We start from the raw sequence: 21447 nt of genomic DNA on the forward strand, positions 1-21447 counted from the left end.
TGTACATTGTTGAATATCAAGATCTCGGCTGGTGTTTGCACATTTATTATTGTGATATTTCAATTTGATGTAGGAACCCCAACACCATGCACAGGCACTCCCCCCTCCCTCCCCTCTGCCAAACCAAGCCATGTGTTTAAAAAAAAGAACCTATTGCACTTCAGTGTAATTATTGAAACTAAGGCACCAACAACTGAAATGCATGGCTTTCCTTATTGCTTTGGACTAATAAACTCACTACAACATATCTCGCTACAACAGAGAATAAATTGTTATCTACAGAACAGCAATATGAAAAACATTTATACTAGCAAAGTGTTTTACATTCTGGTAAAGTCAAACCTTTTAAAGTGACTGACACATCAAATTGCTCACGTGCTACAACAAGACATCACAATATAATTATTTCTCTTCTATCTCTGCATTGTGCTTATGGCTCATATTGATATACAGTGAATAGTGGAAGATGACGAGTGAGGTCAAACTCCTTTGAAAGTCCCATGATAAAACAGTGTGTCCATTCAGAGCCGTATTCTCTAGACTGAGGAAATGTGAGCTGTGTGGGACAACTTGGCATCCAGAAAAGGAGTAAGAAAGACACACACACATCCCAATGCCCATGGGTGCTGGATCAAAAAATAGCTAACAAAACTGAAAAAGAAGGATCTGCATAGCTCCCGTTTGAAGAATTGTATTTGCCTGAAGTTTCAAGCACTATACTATAGGTTCTTCCACTTTCTGATAGATAAAGAGAAAAAAACAACCCCATGTACAGTAGGTCAAATGGTTTGTACCAAGGGGACGCAGGCCAGATAGCCATAATACTATGAGAGGTGCCTCTGTCTATTTATGAGACTATAAATTATGACATAGGGAACAATGTAACACAATGTGTTGTACATGTATGGCATTACATTGTTCCCTATGTCATAATAATAGATAGAGGCTCCTCTAATAGTTAGTATTATGAAAGCTATTTACCCTGAGTCCTTTTATGGAATACGAACCATCTGGTATTATGTATTATTGTACATTTCCTTTTTGTATACATGTATAGCTTATTTTTGTGTCTTGACACATTTCCGATTTTTTTTTAAACATTGTGAACATGTGTGAAATATGTAAAATTATTTTGAAGGTTTGCTACTGTATAACCGTATTGACGGCAATCTACACGTGATGTGTTATGTCACGTGGTTTGTAAACTAAGGGTATTTAAGATGCCAACTCTCTGTGTCAATCAGAACGCGTCTGAGGAAGAGCCTACCTGTACTGCTCCAAACGTCACGCAAATAGAATCCCTCAAACGGGAGCTATTTTGGCATACGGATCCTTCTTTATCAACACTTGGCATCCAGGTCATCTCAGGTTCCAGACCGCTACTTGACTACTCTATCCAGACCTTTATCTATAGATCCTAACCTAACCTGATAGCTTGGACATTGTGATCAAACAAACTGACAAATAGATTGATACATTATGGAAATTATGCATTCCCACATACTTTACAGTACAAGTTCACCACCCGCCCCCCACTCCAAACCTCTCATTCCACCACTTTCTCCTCTTTAAGACCTGTGTCTTCATCCTATCCATCCATCTCTCTCTCTGTGTGTTTAGTTCAGGCTGAATGTCTATGCATCCAAAGTCCTTTACTTCCCCACATTGGTGCTCTTCTTGTGGGCATGTTTCTGAGCGATGCCGTAGGGCACGTGGGCAGCGCAGGTGCCCATCTCCGCCGCTCCCTCCACGTGGAACATCTGGTCGTCGAAGTAGATGTGGGGCCTGATCTTCTCTAACATGGGGCCCTTGGGCGCACCTGCCAGGAACAGGGCCTCGTCGATCTCCAAGCCCCAGGCCCTCAGCGTCTTCAGTGCCCGGATGCCGGAGCTGGCTGCACTGCGGGCCGTGACCAGGAAGGTGCGGATGGGACAGTCCAGACGGTGGCCCTTGGCATAGAACTTTTTCTGGAGCTTCCCCAGTGCCTCCAGGAAGCCCTTCAGAGGCCCCTGCAGGTGCGAAGGAGGAGAGAAGAAACAGGGTTAGAACACTTTGGATGCTGTCCTGTGCAGTGTCTCGTCCCTTGAAGAGCAGCCTCCTCATACCGAATTTGACTCCCAAAACGGATATGAGCATAATGGTGCGTGCAGGTGATACTCGTCTGTTAATTTCAAAAGGTCACATCGGTTATATTTAAGGTTATGTTTATGCAACTCAAACAACTTGGTTAAGGTTAGGGTTATGGTTTGGGTTAAAAACGGAACACGGAACAAAGCACCAACTGACAGTCCAATGCTTTTTGATCCCTATATCATATATCATCTTTAGTAGAATTTAGTCTTTGAATAATGTTATTACATTTTGATATGTTATTATAATTTATTATTTGGCAGTTAACATCAGTTGCTACATGTATCAAATACACATTTTGTTATTGGCAGTTTATTATGTTTTTAAATTATAATTATATTTTACTTATTAATTTATTAATTATTAATAACACAGGACAGAAAATTATCTATTGCTGTCATCTTTACTGATTGTAGGAGATGTATAGGATGCCAGCACATTTGCTACCAATACAAGCAAAGAAAAGAGACTTCCAGACAGAGACACACCAATCAACACAGCTTACATGATCCAGTAGTGTGTCCTCATTTTCTCTCTCATGCTCGAAGAACTTGTCCAGCCCGTGAGCCTTGAAGATGCGCTCTGACTCATCAGAGAAGAGGACGGCGTCTCCATCAAACGCCACCCTCAGTTGCGTCTCGGACACTTCGGTCACCTTCTCTGACATGAACATGGTGGCTGCTGCGATGCCTGCAGAGAGAGAGAGAGAGAGAGAGAGAGAGAGAGAGAGAGAGAGAGAGAGAGAGAGAGAGAGAGAGAGAGAGAGAGAAATATCTAATATCATGGACTGCTCAAAGTCAAACAGACCATGCAAAGACCTATGCAAATACCTCAGACCAGTGGTTCTCAAATGGGGGTCTGGGGACCCTCAGGGGTCCTTGAGGGGGTTCCAGGGGGTCCCCAGCAAAAAAAGGAGGGTAATGTATTTTCGTTATAATTCCATTCATAAGTAACACAATGACTATTTTGGTCATGTTTTTTTTTACACTTTCTGCTTATTATCATAGGGGGACCATGGGACAAAGTCCTATCAAATTTTTCCTTCATGTGAAAGAATTTGAGAACCACTGCCTCAGACACCTCGGGAGGGGGGGGGGGGGGGGTTCCCTACTTTTCACACGATTGTGAATATCACTTGAAACTCAACAGACCTATTATATTATACTGACACTTTACCATCACTTGATAGGAAGTTGAGTATCAACAGTGGATTATCCAAATGAAGTGTAACTCGGTTTAATCTGTCCTGTTGTGCCCCCTTGTGGAACAAAGTCCTAGTGGCTCTCTGCGGGATTTTGGGTTTTGTTTGCAAGCATGTCCATCTATTCTTCTGGTCCACTTTGGTACTTAGGCTCTTCCTTTCTGACAGCAATCTTGTACTCTCATAATTGGTCTTTAGCACCGTGACAGTGGAACAGCCTTGTACATCTTAATAATGTCACATAATGTCATGTCAATTCCTAAATGGGACGTCACTGTATTGCGCTCTACTGCAGTGTTCCCTTCAGCATTGATCCCAGAGATGCAGACGCAGAGAAAATGTACAGAAAAGTATCAATATGCTGATTTATGGTAATTTGACTGCAGTGTTGGAGGGGATGTCAATCATTGCTGTTCATTATGCAAACAGGATAGAAAATTAATGATAGAATTTGTACTGGCGTGTGTGTGTGTGTGTGTGTGTGTGTGTGTGTGTGTGTGTGTGTGTGTGTGTGTGTGTGTGTGTGTGTGTGTGTGTGTGTGTGTGTGTGTGTGTGTTGTATGCACATTTCATGCTCACCTTCAGACAGCGCCTCCCGGACCTTCTCAGCATCAGCAGACAGGTAGAGGTTGGTCTGCCAGGCCTTCAGGTAGCCAATAGGACTGCTTCCCCCCGTCATGCAAAACCTCTCGATGAACAGGTCTGGACACAACAGGAGCAACAAATAACAATGCTTTTAGTCTTATTCTGTACACCTGAAGTGGAAATGGATTTTTCTTTTTCAATTGAGAAATTATACAATCGATAAAGCTGGAAAAACATCTAGAATAAATTATGATCAATAATGTTGCAGTGTTTCTTTATCAAGTGTTGTCCATCACAGCACCAAAATGCTTTAATTCCCATGTATGCGTGGTTGTATGGCCTCTAGTTTGGTGCATTAGAATATCAAATTTCCACAAATTTCTCTGTTCTCTCCATGAATTAAGTAAGTAAAAAATAAAAAATAAAATAAGGCCATTAGTGGACACCAATGACTTATTGAAAAACTTTTATACGTTTACTGTTTAGCACCTAAATCCATCCTATGAAGAAGCATGTAATTTTATTTTGTATTATTATTATTATTATTATTATTATTATTATTATTATTATTATTATTATTATTATTATTATTACAGTATTATTATTTGTGAGATTTCAAAAGTTTCCCATAAATACTGTATTTGTCGACAGCTGCAGAGATGGACACAGTTTAGCACTAGCATCACTTTTTGCACTTTGCACTTTGTTTAGGTTGGGTTGGGACTGAGGAGGAAATGGAAGCAAATGGGACATCACCGTGGCTGTGCATCTGTTGTGGATTTCACATTAGAAAGCTGAGTCATGGGAGATGAAGTGGAGGGGAGAGGGGAGAAGCTGAGTCATGGAAGGTGAGGTGGGGGGAGAGGGGAGAAAAGAGGATACATTAAGAAGCACTTCAGAGGTGGAGAGGGTCCAAGAGGGGGGACTTAAGGGACTAAAGAGGTGGAGGAGGCGGGACCTGTGTACTATAGCTCAGGAACTAAGGCTGGTAGGAAACTGTTTGTTTGCCTTTTGGGCTGGGCACGACTCTCGTAATGCGCTGCTCTGGTCTGATGTAAAAAACAGTCGAGAGAGAGCATGAGGAGAATGAGAGGAGATTAATATTAGGTAATTAGATACACGATTACAGAGCTGCGGATTATATCTTTGACCCTCAGGAAAGATGAGCTGATATTTATGAAGGGAGAAAGGGGGGATGTGAGGGTGCGTGGTGGTGGTGGATGGTTTTGTGTCAGAAGCGACAGAGTGTGAATGGTAGAAGAGAATGGGAAAGTGATTCAATAGGGTTTAGGTGGGGATGATTTGACTGGCTGATGGATGGCAGGAGGACACCTGAGATTGATATTAGAAACTGTGAGTGAATGAGAAGGTTTCCAGTGGTGAGAGATAGATGAGCAGAGACAGCAAAGTGTGGCTCCAAGGTTGAAGCATTTGTTTAAAGTTGCTCTGGGCAAGATGACATGTAAAAATACACCTGTCTTATCAACCTAAATCAGGACCGTGACCAAGGGGCAACCTCCGGTTCTGAAAAATGAAGCCAATGCAGAAGTGCTATCAACCTGCATTCTTTCTAATGGCCAGCAGGGGCGACCCCACTGGCTCCAAAAAGAGCTCAATGGGAAAATGACCCTACTTCTTACTTGTTGTATTACGTTAGTATACACTTTATGGTCTCAATCATTATACTGTAGTTTGAGGTCTTCTTCATCAATACAGCATGATGTTCATTTTGTAAATTATGGTCCCATTTGGAGTCAAATAGACTAGAGGATAAAGCAGACTATGTTTTAGGGCGTGATTGACGGGTCGCCTGTCCGGTGATTGCGCTGCTCACCGATCACGGCCCAGTAGCAGGCAGCTCTGTGGGAAACCCCTGGTCTCATGCTAGCTGCTTCTACTTCCAAATAAGTTAACCAATAATAATAACGATGGTGACGGTCAAGATGGCCTCAAAACGAGAGTCCACAAGCCAATGGGTGACGTCACGGTGCCTACGTCCATATTTTTTATACATCTATAACTGCGACAAAGAAGAAAGTCCCACCCTAGATTCACCAGCAACAGCAAATCCAAACAACGATGCAAACAGAGCCTCTCACTTCGCCCATAATCAGTCAGAATAAAGCGACCCATCATCAACCAAGTTGCTTGCAGTGTGGACATGCAAAGTACGACATGCAAAGACGGAGATAACCAGATAAATATACACACTGACGGCAGGCAGACAGAGACAAAGACATGAACCAAACCAGACCGAGGGAAAGGGTCATTCTCTGAGACCCTCTGAGAGAGCGCTCTTTATCATTCAAAGAACCAGCCACCCTCGATAGTTCTCCGATGGTTTATTTTGCTTTGTAGTCAGGTTCTGTACCTCATCATCTCAAACCTCACGATCTGACCTTCCCTTTAAGATGGGCACTGGAGCGTGGGAATCTCTCGGGGAGTAGAGGTCCTCAACGTTGATGTCTTTGTGTCCTCTTTCCCCCTCCATTGGTGTTTTCTTATCATCTATCATTATGTGATTTATTTATTTACTTGTGCAGAGGATCTGAAGCATGGTAATAGGACAATACACTTGGATCTCACCAGGACTGCAGACACTGCTTTCACAGCAAACTGCCTTCAAGGTTCAGTTTAACGTTTCTCCCACCATGGCAGTACCTCTTAAGATGAGCACAATACAGGCTAGGTATAGTAGACTGGCCCCTATGGCATTTTATGCTTAAAGGTATCCAAAGGAGTTTTCCTTTTAAACAACTTGTTTTGTATAGATATTATTATAGCTGATATATATCAGCTATAATAGCCGATAAAGATAAATTTGACGATAATTTATGGGTTCGATATAATATTGTGCATCCCTACCTGGAACCATTGTGTATACATGAGTTGTGGCACGAGTATCATCAGGACCGACTCCAGTGCATATTTTGTAATTGGCAAATTCAAAGTTTGGGAATGTGATTTCCATAGTGGCCTATGGCAGAGGCAATTTCATCTTGTTGAGGCTTCATGTAAGTGAGTGACATGAGCAGTAGAGCGCATACTGTAACAGACCCTGCCAGTGCGTGAAATTGCTTGCAGCATGCTGACAGTATCATTTGTAATTCCTCACTATTTAGACTGCTTAGTCGTCCAAATCCAAATATCTAAACAAGGATGGAAATTGTATACTTTGTCCCAACAACGGCTGTGATAAAAACAGTTACAGTCTATCCTATGAGTGATAAACATAAATGTTTCTCCAAGACAAAGTGACAATGTTAAGACTCATGTGTACCCTTGTTCAGTTTAAAATGTGAAAAGCTAAGGAGCAAGTAAATGTTTGTCCCTCTCAATCATCTTGTATTACTGTGTTATATTAACCCAGTGCCACCCACGACGACCCAATGCTATACTGCTGGACAAACGCATAACTCTTCCTCATCAGAGAAGCTGTGTTTTCCTTGGGCGTGTTGGTTTGTTTCTCTGACTGGTCTGAGGTCAGGGGAGTGTTTCATGTGTTTGGCCCCTCATGCAGAGAGCCACCATGGAAGCATCTTGAACCCCTTGTGCTGCTTTGGCTATTCTGCTTGGATATGTTTTTGTTCATACCAACTTCAAGCCTCTGGAATTATTCTTGTGTCCCACAGGAGAACATTTCTGATGAAGATCTGTTTGAGCGTTTGAGAACATCTCAAGAGCTGAGCAGGAAGTGGCTAGCCTGTGACGAAGATGTCCCTATAGGGTCAATGGACTTTTCTTGGGAGGGATCTTGCAAGTCAGTTGTTCACACACTTTGTTGTTTGTACCTCAGCTGGGCCTACGTCAGTTTCGGACTGCTGACCGGCAGGAATGAGCGTACCATCCAACTAAATGATACATTGAAGATTCAACCCAGTCACCAGAAGAACTTTAGGTCCAAGAAGTATGCAGTTTACCGATGTCACATGCAATTTCTTTACCACTTTAACAGAGTACGATCATTTCAAGTGCCCACAATGCAAAAAAACTCTGAAACACTAGAAATTATCTGACCCTATTGGCAGATCTCTCCTCTTGTTGTAAGAAAAATAAAATTTGAAGACTCAATAACAATGATTGAGAGACTCACTGTGATGGTTGATGGTGTTGATGAGCCGGATCCCTACGTGGGCGTGGTTGTACGTCACCAGAACGATATCAAACAGCTCTTCGCTTTGCGGGTACAGCTCCCGCAGGCGAGTGTTCACTGCCTCTAGAGCCTGTCGGATCACGACAAGAGAGTGTCAACAGTCAGCTCAGATGAAGCTCAGGACATCATCAAAAGCACGACGTGTGAAAACATACACACAGTGTGCATGTCAACTAGGGTTAGACAGATCAAGTTCAAGTTCAAGTTCAAGTAGTTTATTAATGTCCCAAAGGGCAAATTGGATTACAGCAGGCATAGAGGCTTGAAACAAAAAAACATAGAAGTGCAATACCATACGTACAATGACATAAATAAACAGGATATAACAACATTTAGACATAAGATGAGCCAATATAAAAGAGCATACGTCTGGTGCGGCCGATAAAATAAAATAAAACGACACTAATAACTTAAGATCGGGATGAGCCAGCGGCTGATACGGCCGATAAAACAGTATAAAAACAAATTAAAAAACATATGAAGAGCTAAGAACATAAAAGAGCCGACTGCTGGTACAGCAGATTGATGAAACGTTATTTCCTCAGTCATTTTTTCCTTCCTCCAGCAGCATTCACTGCTCGGATGGAGGAAGGGACAAAAGAATATTTGTACCTGTTTTTGGTGGTCCGTGGGACACACAAGTGAAGGCCGGATGGCAGTAGCCTATACTCCGAACTGAGTGGGTGGGCACTGTCTGTGCGGATGGACAGAGCTTTTTTGAGCACCTGTCTGTTATAGATGAGGTCAAGGCTCTCCAGTTGGATGCCAGCTACTTTAGAAGCTGTTTTCACAATTCTCCAGAGGGAGTTTTTATCTTTGATACAGAGGTTACCGTACCAACAGATGAAGGAAAAGGAAATAACAGATTCAATATAAGCACTGTAAAACAGTTTCATCGGGTATTCAATCAGATATACTGGTTTGCCGATATATTTGGTCGATATTAATCTTTCTTTAAATATCAAATCAGATATCGGTATGTGTGTGTGTGTGTGTGTGTGTGTGTGTGTGTGTGTGTATATATATATATATATATATATATATATACTGTATACACACACACACACACACACACACACACACACACACACACAAATACATATATATATATATATATATATTATATATATACTGTATATATATATATATACTGTATGTGTGTGTGTGTGTGTGTGTATTTGTATTTGTATTTGGATATATATACACACATATATATATATATACATACATGTACTTTCCATTTCAACTACAGAGGGGCGTACAGCAACATTTCAAATGTTGAATTACAACATTTAATTTTAAAAGGCCATATAACTCAGTGACCAAGATTATAGGAACAAAATTCTTTGACTGCTGGATTCCTTGGGCCAAGTCGTGTCTCTCCATATAGGCCACGCCCTGCTCCGCCCACAAGTTTTTCCGCCATGTCAAATTTTGTCCAAAACATTATTATAATTTTTTTTCCCAGTGTGTGATTGACTTGAATTTATTGCGTGAACCTGTTTTGGAGAGCTACATTGTTACATTTTGGACATCTGGACCTCTTCTTGTAATGTGGCTGTGTGTCTGTAAGAGTCTGTTAATATTCAGATATCTGGAGGTGTCTTTGACCTTGACGAAGGGGAAAGCGGGCCCGGGAGCGAAGGGCTCGTTCTCATGTTCCACTTGGTAGCGCAGATACTCCTCCACCCCTTTCTGCTCATACACCTTCTGCTCACGCTCCGTTCGAAACAGCACCCGGGACGAGACGGCCACGGTCACCGCATTCTCCGGCTTGGGCTGCAGACAAGCAAGGAGGAAAGAGAGAGAATAACGTGAGGGAGAAGAAAGGAAAAGAAGGAAGATGGGTGGAGGAGGAGTGAGGGTAAACAGTGTTGATCAATGAGAGGTTGGGTAGAATATACATCAGGAAGGAGACGTGAAAGGTGTTGGACAAATTGGGAGACTTCTGTCAACAACCTCAGTCAAATGGGAGCACCAGTTGGAACTGTGTGTACTGTAAATAAGCAGTGATGCAATTATGAACGTGGAACTGCACTGATCTGGACTAGTGGAATTCATAAATATTGATTCATGAAGGTAGATCACAACATAGAAACTGCTCAAACCCCCTGCCACCACTCTCGATTCCCCATCCTCCTCTGACCTCTGTGATAGATGTGTTGCCTTCTTTCAACAGAAAATGGACTCCAGCCGCCCAACCCCTCTCCCACCCCCCAACCTACTCTGCTGCTCCCTGCCCTCCTAACCCCTCCCCCTCCCCCCCGACAGACTCCGCTGTCACCCTCTGTTCCCCTCCCCTTCCCTACACCTCTGCTGCTTCCTCCCCCCTGGATACTGCCTCCATCACCAAGCTCGCCTCCGCCTCCTAGCCATCCACCTGTGCCCTGGACCCCATGGCCACCTCTCTGGTTAAGTCCAGCCTACCTGCGCTAGTGAGCTCTGCCCCCTCATCACTGACATCATCAACTCCTCCCTTTAAACCGGCTCTGTCCCTTCTGATCTCAAAATAGCCACTGTCACCCCTATTTTGAAGAAGCCCATGGATCCAGACACGCTCAATAACTACTAACCTATTTCCAATGTCCCCTTCCTCAGTAAAATCCACTCAACTTCAGTCCCACATGTCACTCCACCAGCTGTTTGACCCGTTACAATCTGGTTTCAGGGCTCAACACAGCACAGACAGCTCGGGTCAGTGTAGAAAACAACCTACTCATGGTCAATGATGCTGGTAATGTCAACATCCTCATCCTCCTTGACCGGTTGGGAAAGTACCTTGTTATCACTGGCACCCCCCTGGCCTGGTTCAAGTCCTACCTATCAGACAGGCATCAGTACGTGTCCCTCGGTGACTCCAGATCCGCCCCAGCCCCAATTAAACACGACATCTGTCATGCTTGTTTGTTGTTATGTGATGTCATAACATGATCATGTCATTACATCACAGCATATGTATGGGGATCTATGATTAGCAGAGTGGTGTCATCTCTAACCGTGGGAAATGCATGGTGATGCAATGAGAAGACTGTGTCTGCAGGGCCACATGACCACCCATTTTACAATATGCAGGAATATAAATGCGCTACACCTGTTTGAGTTCATTTTGCCATCATCTAAATTCAGACTTTACACTTTAGCACTCAAAATGGGCTCATGCAAGACTGACAGATTGTGTTAAGCTATGAATGTGGAAGACAGCTGGTTATTCATAATTAGCCACCAATTTTGCTTAGGCCGAAAAAATGTAGAAAACGATCTCCGAGCTGAGAAGGGTGATGATTTTGCGGGTGGGAGGGGCCTAGGGGTGAGACATGTGTGTGAGTTTGAATGTGTGAATTTGGGGGTGGGAGGGGCTTAGGGGTGAGACATGTGTGTGAGTTTGAATGTGTGAATTTGGGGGTGGGAGGGGCTTAGGGGTGAGACATGTGTGTGAGTTTGAATGTGTGAATTTGGGGGTGGGAGGGGCTTAGGGGTGAGACGTGTGTGTGAGTTTGAATGTGTGAATTTGGGGGTGGGAGGGGCTTAGGGGTCAGACGTGTGTGTGAGTTTGAATGTGTGATTTTGGGGGTGGAAGGGGCTTAGGGGTGAGACGTGTGTGTGAGTTTGAATGTGTGAATTTGGGGGTGGGAGGGGCTTAGGGGTGAGACATGTGTGAGTTTGAATGTGTGAATTTGGGCGTGGGAGGGGCTTAGGGGTGAGACGTGTGTGTGAGTTTGAATGTGTGAATTTGGGGGTGGGAGGGGCTTAGGGGTCAGACGTGTGTGTGAGTTTGAATGTGTGATTTTGGGGGTGGGAGGGCGGGGCCTACAGTGGGTGAGACGCGTGTGTGAGGTTGAATGTGTGCTCTGAGCTTTAATGCTTATACCCTCAGCAGTGTCCCCGTGTATTCAAACGAATGCTTAAAAATGGCGCCTCGGCGTCGTGTGTGTGTGTGCTCATGTTACCTAATGTGTGTAAGGGGATAGGGTGGCATTCATACCAGGGCAGCCAGCCATAGAGCAGCTGAACCAGACACTGTTTATTAGAGCGAGACGGCCCAAATGCCAGTCAAGTCCTGAATGTGTCACGTGGGTTTGGCCACTACCCCGCCCCCTTTAGGAGGCTAGCAGCAGGTCCAGAGTCTATTCACTCAGTGAACACGAGCACAGATTCTGACCCATTCGTTTGCCCCATAATCACTGAAGTAAATGAAGAGGTCATTTGCAAAAACAGGTATCTCCGTTTGGATTTTTTTAAATCATTTTATTTTATATATTGATGTATTTATACTGTAATTTATTTATTTTTGGGAAATTTGTATTGTCAATCATAACTAAAACATATTCATCTGATCATTTTCACATAAATCACCTCAATAATGTTTTCTATGTGCACTGCAGGGAGTATCAAACAGATGTTGTTTGTCCATTTTAAGAATGGCGTTTACCTGTTTTTGCAAATGAACTCTTCAAATATTGGACCCATTTCTTACAAACCACTATTTTCCGAATATTCTGACACTAAAATGGCATTTTTCAGACAGACAAATCAGGAGAAAATTAACTTTGTCCTAGAACTGTCTCAGTCTCTGCAACACATTCTTGCGTTATTAGATCAAAACAAGCAGCAAAATAAGGCAAAAACAATAAAACACAGTAATGTGATACACATGCCCAAGCTTTGTGCAGCAATAGGCTGTAATAACAGGAGCAAGTTATCCCTATTTTCCATCCATCCATCCATCCACATGACGTTCACAACACTTCCAAACGAGATGGGGGCCGGGGGCAGACGGGCGTGACCACGCCCACTTACAGTAGGAGGCAAGAAGTGTATATCACTTCATGGCTTTGGCACAGCATGTAATGGGTCATCTTAGTGGTGTATTGAGTATCTTTGACTGAACTCAGACGATGCCTGGGTGGTGGTGGTGGTGGGGGGTGTAGGGGGGGGGTCTAATTTAGGGGGAAGGGGGGGCAGCGAAACTGTCTGTGGGTGTGTGTGCATGATGCGTATGGGTGCTTCTAAAAGTACATGTTCATACCTGTGCGTATGTTGTTTTTAATTAGAATAATATTAATTTATATATAATTATAACAAAATATAGATCATTATTATTGTTGTTGTTTTCTTTATGAATTTTCTTTATGAAAACAGAATTTATTACATTACAAACTACTTTGTAAGACAAATAAAAATGTGAGGAAGAAAGAAAGAAAATGTGAACGAAAAGTAAAGAAAATAAAAAAACAAGATGCAATAGGACCAAAGCACAGAGTAACTGTAATCATGTGTCCTCATCCACTCTGTTTGCTGGCTGTGGGTATACAGACACATGCGTGTGTGTTTACAGGCCTTGCTGGCTGTGGGTATACAGACACATGCGTGTGTGTTTACAGGCCTTGCTGGCTGTGGGTATACAGACACATGCATGTGTGTTTACAGGCCTTGCTGGCTGTGGGTATACAGACACATGCGTGTGTGATTACAGGCCTTGCTGGCTGTGGGTACAGTACTATACAGACACATGCGTGTGTGTTTACAGGCCTTGCTGGCTGTGGTAAGTAGGCCATGGGCTGCCTCTCAGGCTGTGCTATTGTCTGTGTGTTTGGCCCTGTTCCCTCACGACGCCTCTCTGCCCGCTGACATCTCACCTACTTACCTATAAACACACACCGACGGGCAGTGCGTCATCACCTGCTACCAGGACTAATCCTGTCCCACATCTAAGTCAGATGAAATTGCGTCTTTGACAAAATGATTCAAAATTTAAAAATCTCCCCCCGGTCCTCCAAATGTTCCCAATGAACTTGGTGACAAATGGTAATAACATTGTCAATATTTAACGTGTTTTGTTATTGTTGTAGTTCTATATTGAATATAATTCATTTTGCATTTTGCATTACTTTTGCTTTGGCAATGCATGGAATCCCTAACCATTGGTTATGGAATCCCTCTGTCCTGCCAAAAAAGCTCTCATTGAATTGGATTTAAGTAAATATATTCACACAATGAAAGACTTGTGGACATAAAAAGCATGCAGATTCTTGCTTGCGTGCGATGTTACATGTACAGTACCTCATGCATTATGCTCTTATGCTCTGATAGAAGCTCCCTTTTACTTTGTACTGTGAGTGCATGCCTGTAACTACCATTGAGGACACCGAGGTCATGACCTCTGTATTTTCGTTTATTTTTTCTTTCTTTTTTAATTAATAGCCCAGGCCCCCAGATCTATTCATCTGTCATTGATGTTTTAAAGCCCTCATAAATAACATGATATATGTTATATATATAACATAGTTGATCAGAAATGCAACAATTTGCTTCCTCTCTGTGTGCTATATAGAAGGAAGAGACATAACTCACCACAACGTTCAAATTTTGCATTGCACAGATATCGGCAAGCTTGTTTATTGTTTATTTCTGTTGTCATTTTGTAACTGTAATGTTTAAAGATATATTCCATAGTTAAACACGGTGATTTGACCCATCTATTGTTTCTGCTGTTGTGCTTATTTGATGTAGCCTGCTGTGTGTTAGCATCTTTGATCAACCAAATCTACCAAACAGCGACAGGTCGGTCGGACTATCTGCTAGTTTTGGGTCAACTTAAGTTGTCATTTTCTTTTGTCTGTGGCCCAATAGGTAAATTAGGTCTCTGCACTAACGTTAGTGAAAGTGTTGTTATTAATGAGATATGAAAGCATCAAACGTGCGTTTTAGACTTAACCATGTTCTCCTCGTTTGCTCCGCACCATTAGATTGTACGTGACGCAGGAGTTTTCTGCCCAGAAGATATTGTAAACAAACGTGATTCTGTCTAATAGAGGTGGTGTTTGTACCACACACTGAAAAGACTAGCTGTGTTTTGTCAGCAGAGAGCAAGAATCTCTGGAGGTAAAAAAGACAATAAACACAAGTCCAAAATGCAGACAAGCAGTCCAAGACATAGAAAACAATCAAAGGAAGCTGGAAATGTGTGGATAAAATACTTATTTGCACAAACGAGGCAAAATGTGTAATTTTGCCTTCTTTTGCTAGCAGTGACAATCTAAATGGACGATAACTGAGGACGATAACTGAGGACCCCCTCGAAAATTAGATTTTTTCTCAAGGGGCTTACCTAAATAAAGAATAAAGAATAAAGAATAACAAGAAAATAAGAAAATATTGCCGCTGTTGGATGAAAACCTCATATCTCTGATCATCAATCATATCTCTGTTTCTAGCTTGAAAGACATGCAGGTTTGAGTTCAATTTCAGATATTCAGTAAAATATGGAATATCTGATGCCACACGTCACGATGCATCAAGTCAATCAGGGCTTGTTAGTGCAGCGTGGACATCCAGGGTCATGCACACATCAGACAGCCAGCACAGAGGAGGTTAACAGAAGGTGAAAGGGCAGCGGTGATGATCGTAGCCATGGAAACAACCTTTGACTCCGCCCACACAGGAAGACATACTTACGAAGAACACGCCTCCCTCCACTTTCCGGGCTCGTCTCCCTGTCACCTTGGCAAAATGACAGTTCAAACTCTTTTATTCAACTGATATTGAGAGAGCATTCATGTACAAGTGAGCTTCATTTTCTGTCCATCCAGTCCACTCATGATGGCAAAAGGCACAGTGCAAAAAATATGCATCATTAGCTAATTTGTCTTTGAAATCATATTTTTTCTCATACAGTTTTAACACTAAATTTGTGACTAAATGTATGAAAGGCCATTTGCACCACCTCTTAAAAGAAATCTGGTACATAACTTGTTTTCATCAAGTGAGACTTTTATTTATTTATTTTTTCAAGTGTGATTTTTTTTTCCTTAGTACGGTATCTCATATATTGTATCTTGTAATTACAAGATAGTAGGAGAGAGGCATCTCCTATATATGTCATAATTATGACTTACTGTCACAATTAATTAGATACAGTACTACTGTAAGTGCTTCTTGATGAGAACATTTCTCAAAATGATCATCAATTCATATAAGAGATTCTTAAAAACAAATCTAAAAAAAGCTATTTGCCAGATTTTCCTGTAACAGTTGGCGCAAATGGTCTTCCATACAATGACTATTTAAGATGGGCCTAACACACAATTCAAGTATTTTTGATGTTTGTATTTGCGAGCACACATCCTGTATCTACACAGTATGAAGACTGATGGTTGTTTAATATAGCGCATGCCCGACATAAAGGTTAACTCAAAATAATTCTATCACACTGGGGAAGACAGGGTAGCTTACAGTGGGACACAGAGTGCGCTATGTGCTTTAGAAATGCTGGGAACTGGCCTTGCAGATGTACCAGACCTTTGCTGCAGCTTGTCTATCAGAGTCAGTTTACTCTATGAATAACGTATCACACTGTCTCCAGTAATCCCGGTGCTAGTGTGCAGTTATTCGCAGTGGTCTGATTCAGGTAGTGTTAATGGCCTGCCCTCTCTCACTGTGCCTCCCACAAGCTGTCACACCTATGGAACGTCATCGTTCCCCGAGCTTACACTGGTCAGCAACCCACACTAGCTGTTGTCACCTCCTTATTGGTGGAAAGTAACTAATTACAATTACTCAAATTACGGTAATTTACTTTTTTGAGTCATTTTTAAAATCTGTAATTTTAACAGTAAATTTTGTTCGAAGTAATGTACTTTGTTACATTTTAAGTGGCTTTAGTGACAAAGTAAAATGAATCCAGTTTCCCTACATTTTCTATCAACTGCGCAGCGCACCAGAAATTGTCCAATCTATTGGCCCTCGCTGCAGTGTTGCCAAGGAAAGTAGTTATTGACATATGCTAATTTGCATATCAATATATCACCTACAGTCCCCGCTCACAACGGAGGAAGGGGGGCTACGCTGTGTGTGGGAAGTGCTGTGATCATCAGACCTCTCTGGATGACAAGCAAGTAAAGCAAACCAGCATCAGCTGTACCAAATGCTTTGGATTCAACACTGTGGTGAACGACGGTCAGTCAGACAGACAGACAGACGGTCAGTCAGACAGACAGACAGACAGGCAGACAGACAGACAGACAGACGGTCAGTCAAACAGACAGACAGACAGACGGTCAGACAGACAGACAGCAATGAGAATACATTGGTGCGGGAGGTACGGTGGTGCAGTGGTAAGCACTATCGCCTCACAGCTCGAAGGTCGTGGGTTCGATTCCCACCTGGACCGATGTGAACACTGAAGGAATGCGTGCCCGTCCGCATGTCCTCGAGTGCCCACCGCCCGGGTGGGGTCGGCAAAATTGCCTTTCTGTGTGGAGTTTGCATGTTCTCCCCGTGCCTCCCGGGGGTCTCCTTCATATAGGAACCCCCTTCACAAAAACATGCAACATCCTGGTTGCTTATATGGTTCCTCCTCTGATCGTTAAGGGCGCCTGTTCAGAGGGAGGGGAACTGGTTGGAATAGCGTGAACCTCCCACGTGCTATGTCCTACCGGTGAAGCTCCCTCGGGCAGGTGAAAAGAAGCGGCTGACTTGACTGCCCATGTCTCGGAGGATGCATGGAATCAGTCTCGGCTCTCCCCAGATCGGCAGAGGATGGAGTAGCAACCAGGATTGAGTAATCAAATGAGCACTAAACGGGGGATAAATTGGGATAAAAAAAAAATCGGGAAAAAAAAAAAAAGAGAATACATTGGTGCTTAAACACAAAGGAGAAAGAGACGGATTGAGTAATTGTAATTCATTACTTTCCCACCAATGGGGTTTCAGTTGGATTTCTGCAGAAGTGTTTTCTACCGCTGCAGTACTCGGACGCCCAATACTAATGTGCTTATGATTTATTAATGTTGAATGTCCACCATACACAATATGATGACCTGTAAGATTATTTTCCTCTCCTCTCTTCCCTATTCGGTAGAGAATTACTGTGCAGTAAGGCTGCTGGAGCTCTCCCAGTTTAACTGCACTGGTTCCTTCCTGTGTACGACCCAGACAGAGCCACGAGTGCATCTATTATTTACATTTCTGAAGGTGTGAAATAATCCTTTCCATCCGTCCACGCATCAAAGCAAGAAAAGTGAAAAGGATTTCCAAACAACGGAAAGGGAAAGGACAGAGGGGACGGGGTGGGGTGGGGAGAGGGGTGAGAGTAGACAGACAAGTGGGGGGAAGGGGTGATATTTATAGAGATGTAAAAGGCCAGCGGTGATGCAGTCTGTTCAGGCCTTGGCAGATACAGTAATGATTCACAAGCATGGACTTGACCAATAACACTGATTACAGTTAGACCTCTACATTTGTTTTGCCTATGGTTTTCTCATATCTGGCCAGACAGTGTCTTCCACTTCTCACATGATGCAGTTTGATTATGTATTTACTGCATGATTGATCATTGGTCTGTGATTCTAATGTATCATTTTGTATGACATGAGTATTGAGTGTTTGAGCTTTCCCCCCCCCCTTTTTTATATTACCATGGGCTCTATGGAGAGTTTTAATGTGTCATGACAAAGAAAGGTCTGTGTGAAACAAACACACGTATGTTTGTAAAACAAAATCTAATTTAAATATGAAATATTGGCTATTAGCTGCTTCAGTCAAAAAATATCGGCATCAGCCTTCAAATAGGACAAACAATAATTTTTCACTGAAAATAATGGAAGCAAAAAAGGATACATTTACATGTGTAATAATAATGTAGTGTCATTGTTTTGATCTACATAACTACGGCAGATTTTCTGGATCATTTTCCATAACTGCTTGTTGACCTCTTATCCAGTTTAGATTAGCATTGATCACTTACAGGAGACCTACAGGAATCACATTATTAAAGGTAAGAGAGGAAGCTATCACCAAATTTAGAGGTGTAATGAAAAAATAACATATAGCCTAGTGTAACATGTTACTGCTACCAGGGAGTAATAATCATAGTGATAACATTACTTTGAAATAAGTGATACCGGAAGTAATGTTTGCTTTTTTGAGTAATGGGGCCCTATAGTTTTCTGTTCTGTACATTAGTGACATAATGTGATCACATTTAAAAAAAACTATTCGACCTCTTGGGTAACCAGCTGTGCATACGTCGTATGGATATTGTCATTATTTACATTTACATTATCTGGATAAATGCCATTTAATCTGTTCCTATCTGATCCATTATTTAGAATGGTTAACTCCATGCACATTAATATTATTATTTTCTTTCAAAACTGTACATGTGGACACATAAACACACAGAGATTATAGACTGAGGTATTTGTGTAGCCTACTGTCCATCTGGCGAGTATCACATATGATGCAGTATTATTTGCTTACTGGTTAAACACTATCCCTGCTAGCGTGTATAGTAGTCTACTGTACAGTAGTACCACAGTGACTGTGCTAATCCTCAAGCCAGAGAGATTACTCAGCTTTTAGCTACTTTTAGCTCTCATGATACCTTGACTTCACCCCTATCTCCTCTCCTCTCCTCTCCTCTCCTCAAGACTTTCCGTTTCATCAGAGTTTTTCCACTGTAAGACGCCTAATTCACAATACCCCATCTTTTGATTCCCGGGACATCCTACTGTGTTCTGTAAAGTATGTTGGTGTTCTGCAATGCTATAAACAGCTCTAAACCCTGCCACTGTGTGTCTAGTAGGCTACTCTTGATAGACAGCTCAGATTCAAGTCAACCTTTTTGTTATACAGTAGCTATTTATCTGATATTTTCTCAGAGGCGGAGCTGCTCTGGAGCGAGAAAGAATCTCATTGGTTGAGTTAAACCTTTTGAAAATAAAATAAAAGGGTTAAGGTGTGGTCAGACGAAAGCGTGTGAAAATGTGCTTAACCTCTATTCACTTCCTTTGAAAACCACATGAATGCAAAATGATTTGATAGATGTTAGATTAGCAATACTATAGCTAATTTTATGCTAGTTGCTAATAGCTAACTAGCTTTATGTCTCCGATGCTGGGCTGAGGCTAGCACCCTCCTGAGATTCGTAAATATCCATCCTATCATACATGACAATTAAATTATATGCTTTTTAACTCACTCAAAAAACTGTGGTTCTTTGGCTCTGCCCATTGAGTTTTAACCACCAATAATATTTCTGCCTCCACCTAGCAGCTCCGCCTCTACCTGAGAAATGTTTGGGGGGAAAAAAAGTCTGAAGTAGTTGGAAGATCAAGGGTGTAGTGGGAACATTGACAGCAAACCTCTCTCTCTCTCTCTCTCCCTCTCACACACGCACCATCAGCTGACTTTTAGCCCTGGCCCCTGATGTGAGCTACACGCACGTGGGCGATGTAAACATCTCCTTCAAAACAATAATGTTGTGAGTAGCAACAGGGCAGCACAGATAGGGAGAGAGGAGGACAAAAGAGACTTTGAGACAGAGATGTCTCATCAAATATATGCAATTCAGATGAAAGAGGACATGCAGTTCAAATTACAGATCGGTTGGACTTTTATTAATAATGGGATATTGGCCAGTCAGTGCTGTCCATCTCAGAAGTTCAATTTCTATTACTGGACACATTAATTCAAGCTCTTTCAGTGACCCATGTCTATTTTCAAAAACTTTCAAGGCCTTGATTTGTCATGGACAGTCAGTCAGACTTACTTGTTTAGGCTTGGTGGTGAGGCCCAGGTGGTCCTGGTCAAACTCCTCCTTCTCGTCCCACGGTCCTCTGCTGTCTCCATTGGACGAAGGGGCGACTTGGAGCTGCTTGACCTGTCCGCTCATCACCTGCACAGGCTCCAGACTCATCTTCACCATAGAGAATCCCCCCCTTTCCCTCCCTCCCAAAGGTGCCCTCTGTTTACTACACTGTCCTAAAGACACCAACTCTCCACTCAGGACAAAACTTTTCGGTGTGAGCAAATTACCAAAATGTCCATAGCCTTCGACTTGGCACGCCCAAGCCAAGTGTGAAGAGCAAAAGTGTCCACTCTCCTTTCTCCTGTCTCCTTTTCCCTCAAGAGGATTGTTGCTTACTGCAGCATCCAGGCAGTGTTCCAAAACAGGCTCGCACTCATTTAACACTTTCTCTGACCCGTTCTAGTCCATTTTATCCTACACACAGTATCTTCCCTATGCATACCCACACACACACTGACACACACACACATAGACGCAGTCCTTTGTGAGTGTGTTGCAGGCTGCAATCCACTGACTCTCCTCTCTCTCTTTCTCTCACCACTTCTCCCTCCCTTTGATTCACTTGCCCAGCTCCCCAGCTGTATCCGCCTCTCTCCTCCCACTGGCCAATCACAGCCTCACTTCCTTATTCAGAGGGCCCCGCCTCATTCCTCTCCCGGTCGATCATTATAGCAGTGCAGTTCCCCCAAGAGGCCCACATGGGACATTCAGCCACACTGCAGAAAATATACAACCTTAGCAAGCCATTCAATCTAGTATTCAGTCTTAAAATCTGTTTTTCCTTTCATA

General features: G+C 42.6%; 1 protein-coding gene across 1 annotated transcript; it reads right to left on the reverse strand.

The window, feature by feature from the left end:
- Positions 1-993: 993 nt before the first annotated feature.
- On the reverse strand, positions 994-20775 carry nt5c1aa (5'-nucleotidase, cytosolic IAa; the record flags this gene model as incomplete). Its single annotated transcript, XM_083646328.1, has 7 exons — positions 994-2009; positions 2636-2820; positions 3911-4033; positions 8010-8139; positions 9681-9848; positions 15525-15569; positions 20620-20775. 7 exons carry the CDS (start codon positions 20773-20775, stop codon positions 1653-1655), a joined length of 1164 nt encoding a protein of 387 aa, XP_083502454.1. The 3' UTR covers positions 994-1652.
- Between the last annotated feature and the right edge of the window lie 672 nt (positions 20776-21447).

Source organism: Poromitra crassiceps, assembly GCF_964638095.1.
Source record: "Poromitra crassiceps genome assembly, chromosome: 11".
NCBI lineage: Eukaryota > Metazoa > Chordata > Actinopteri > Beryciformes > Melamphaidae > Poromitra > Poromitra crassiceps.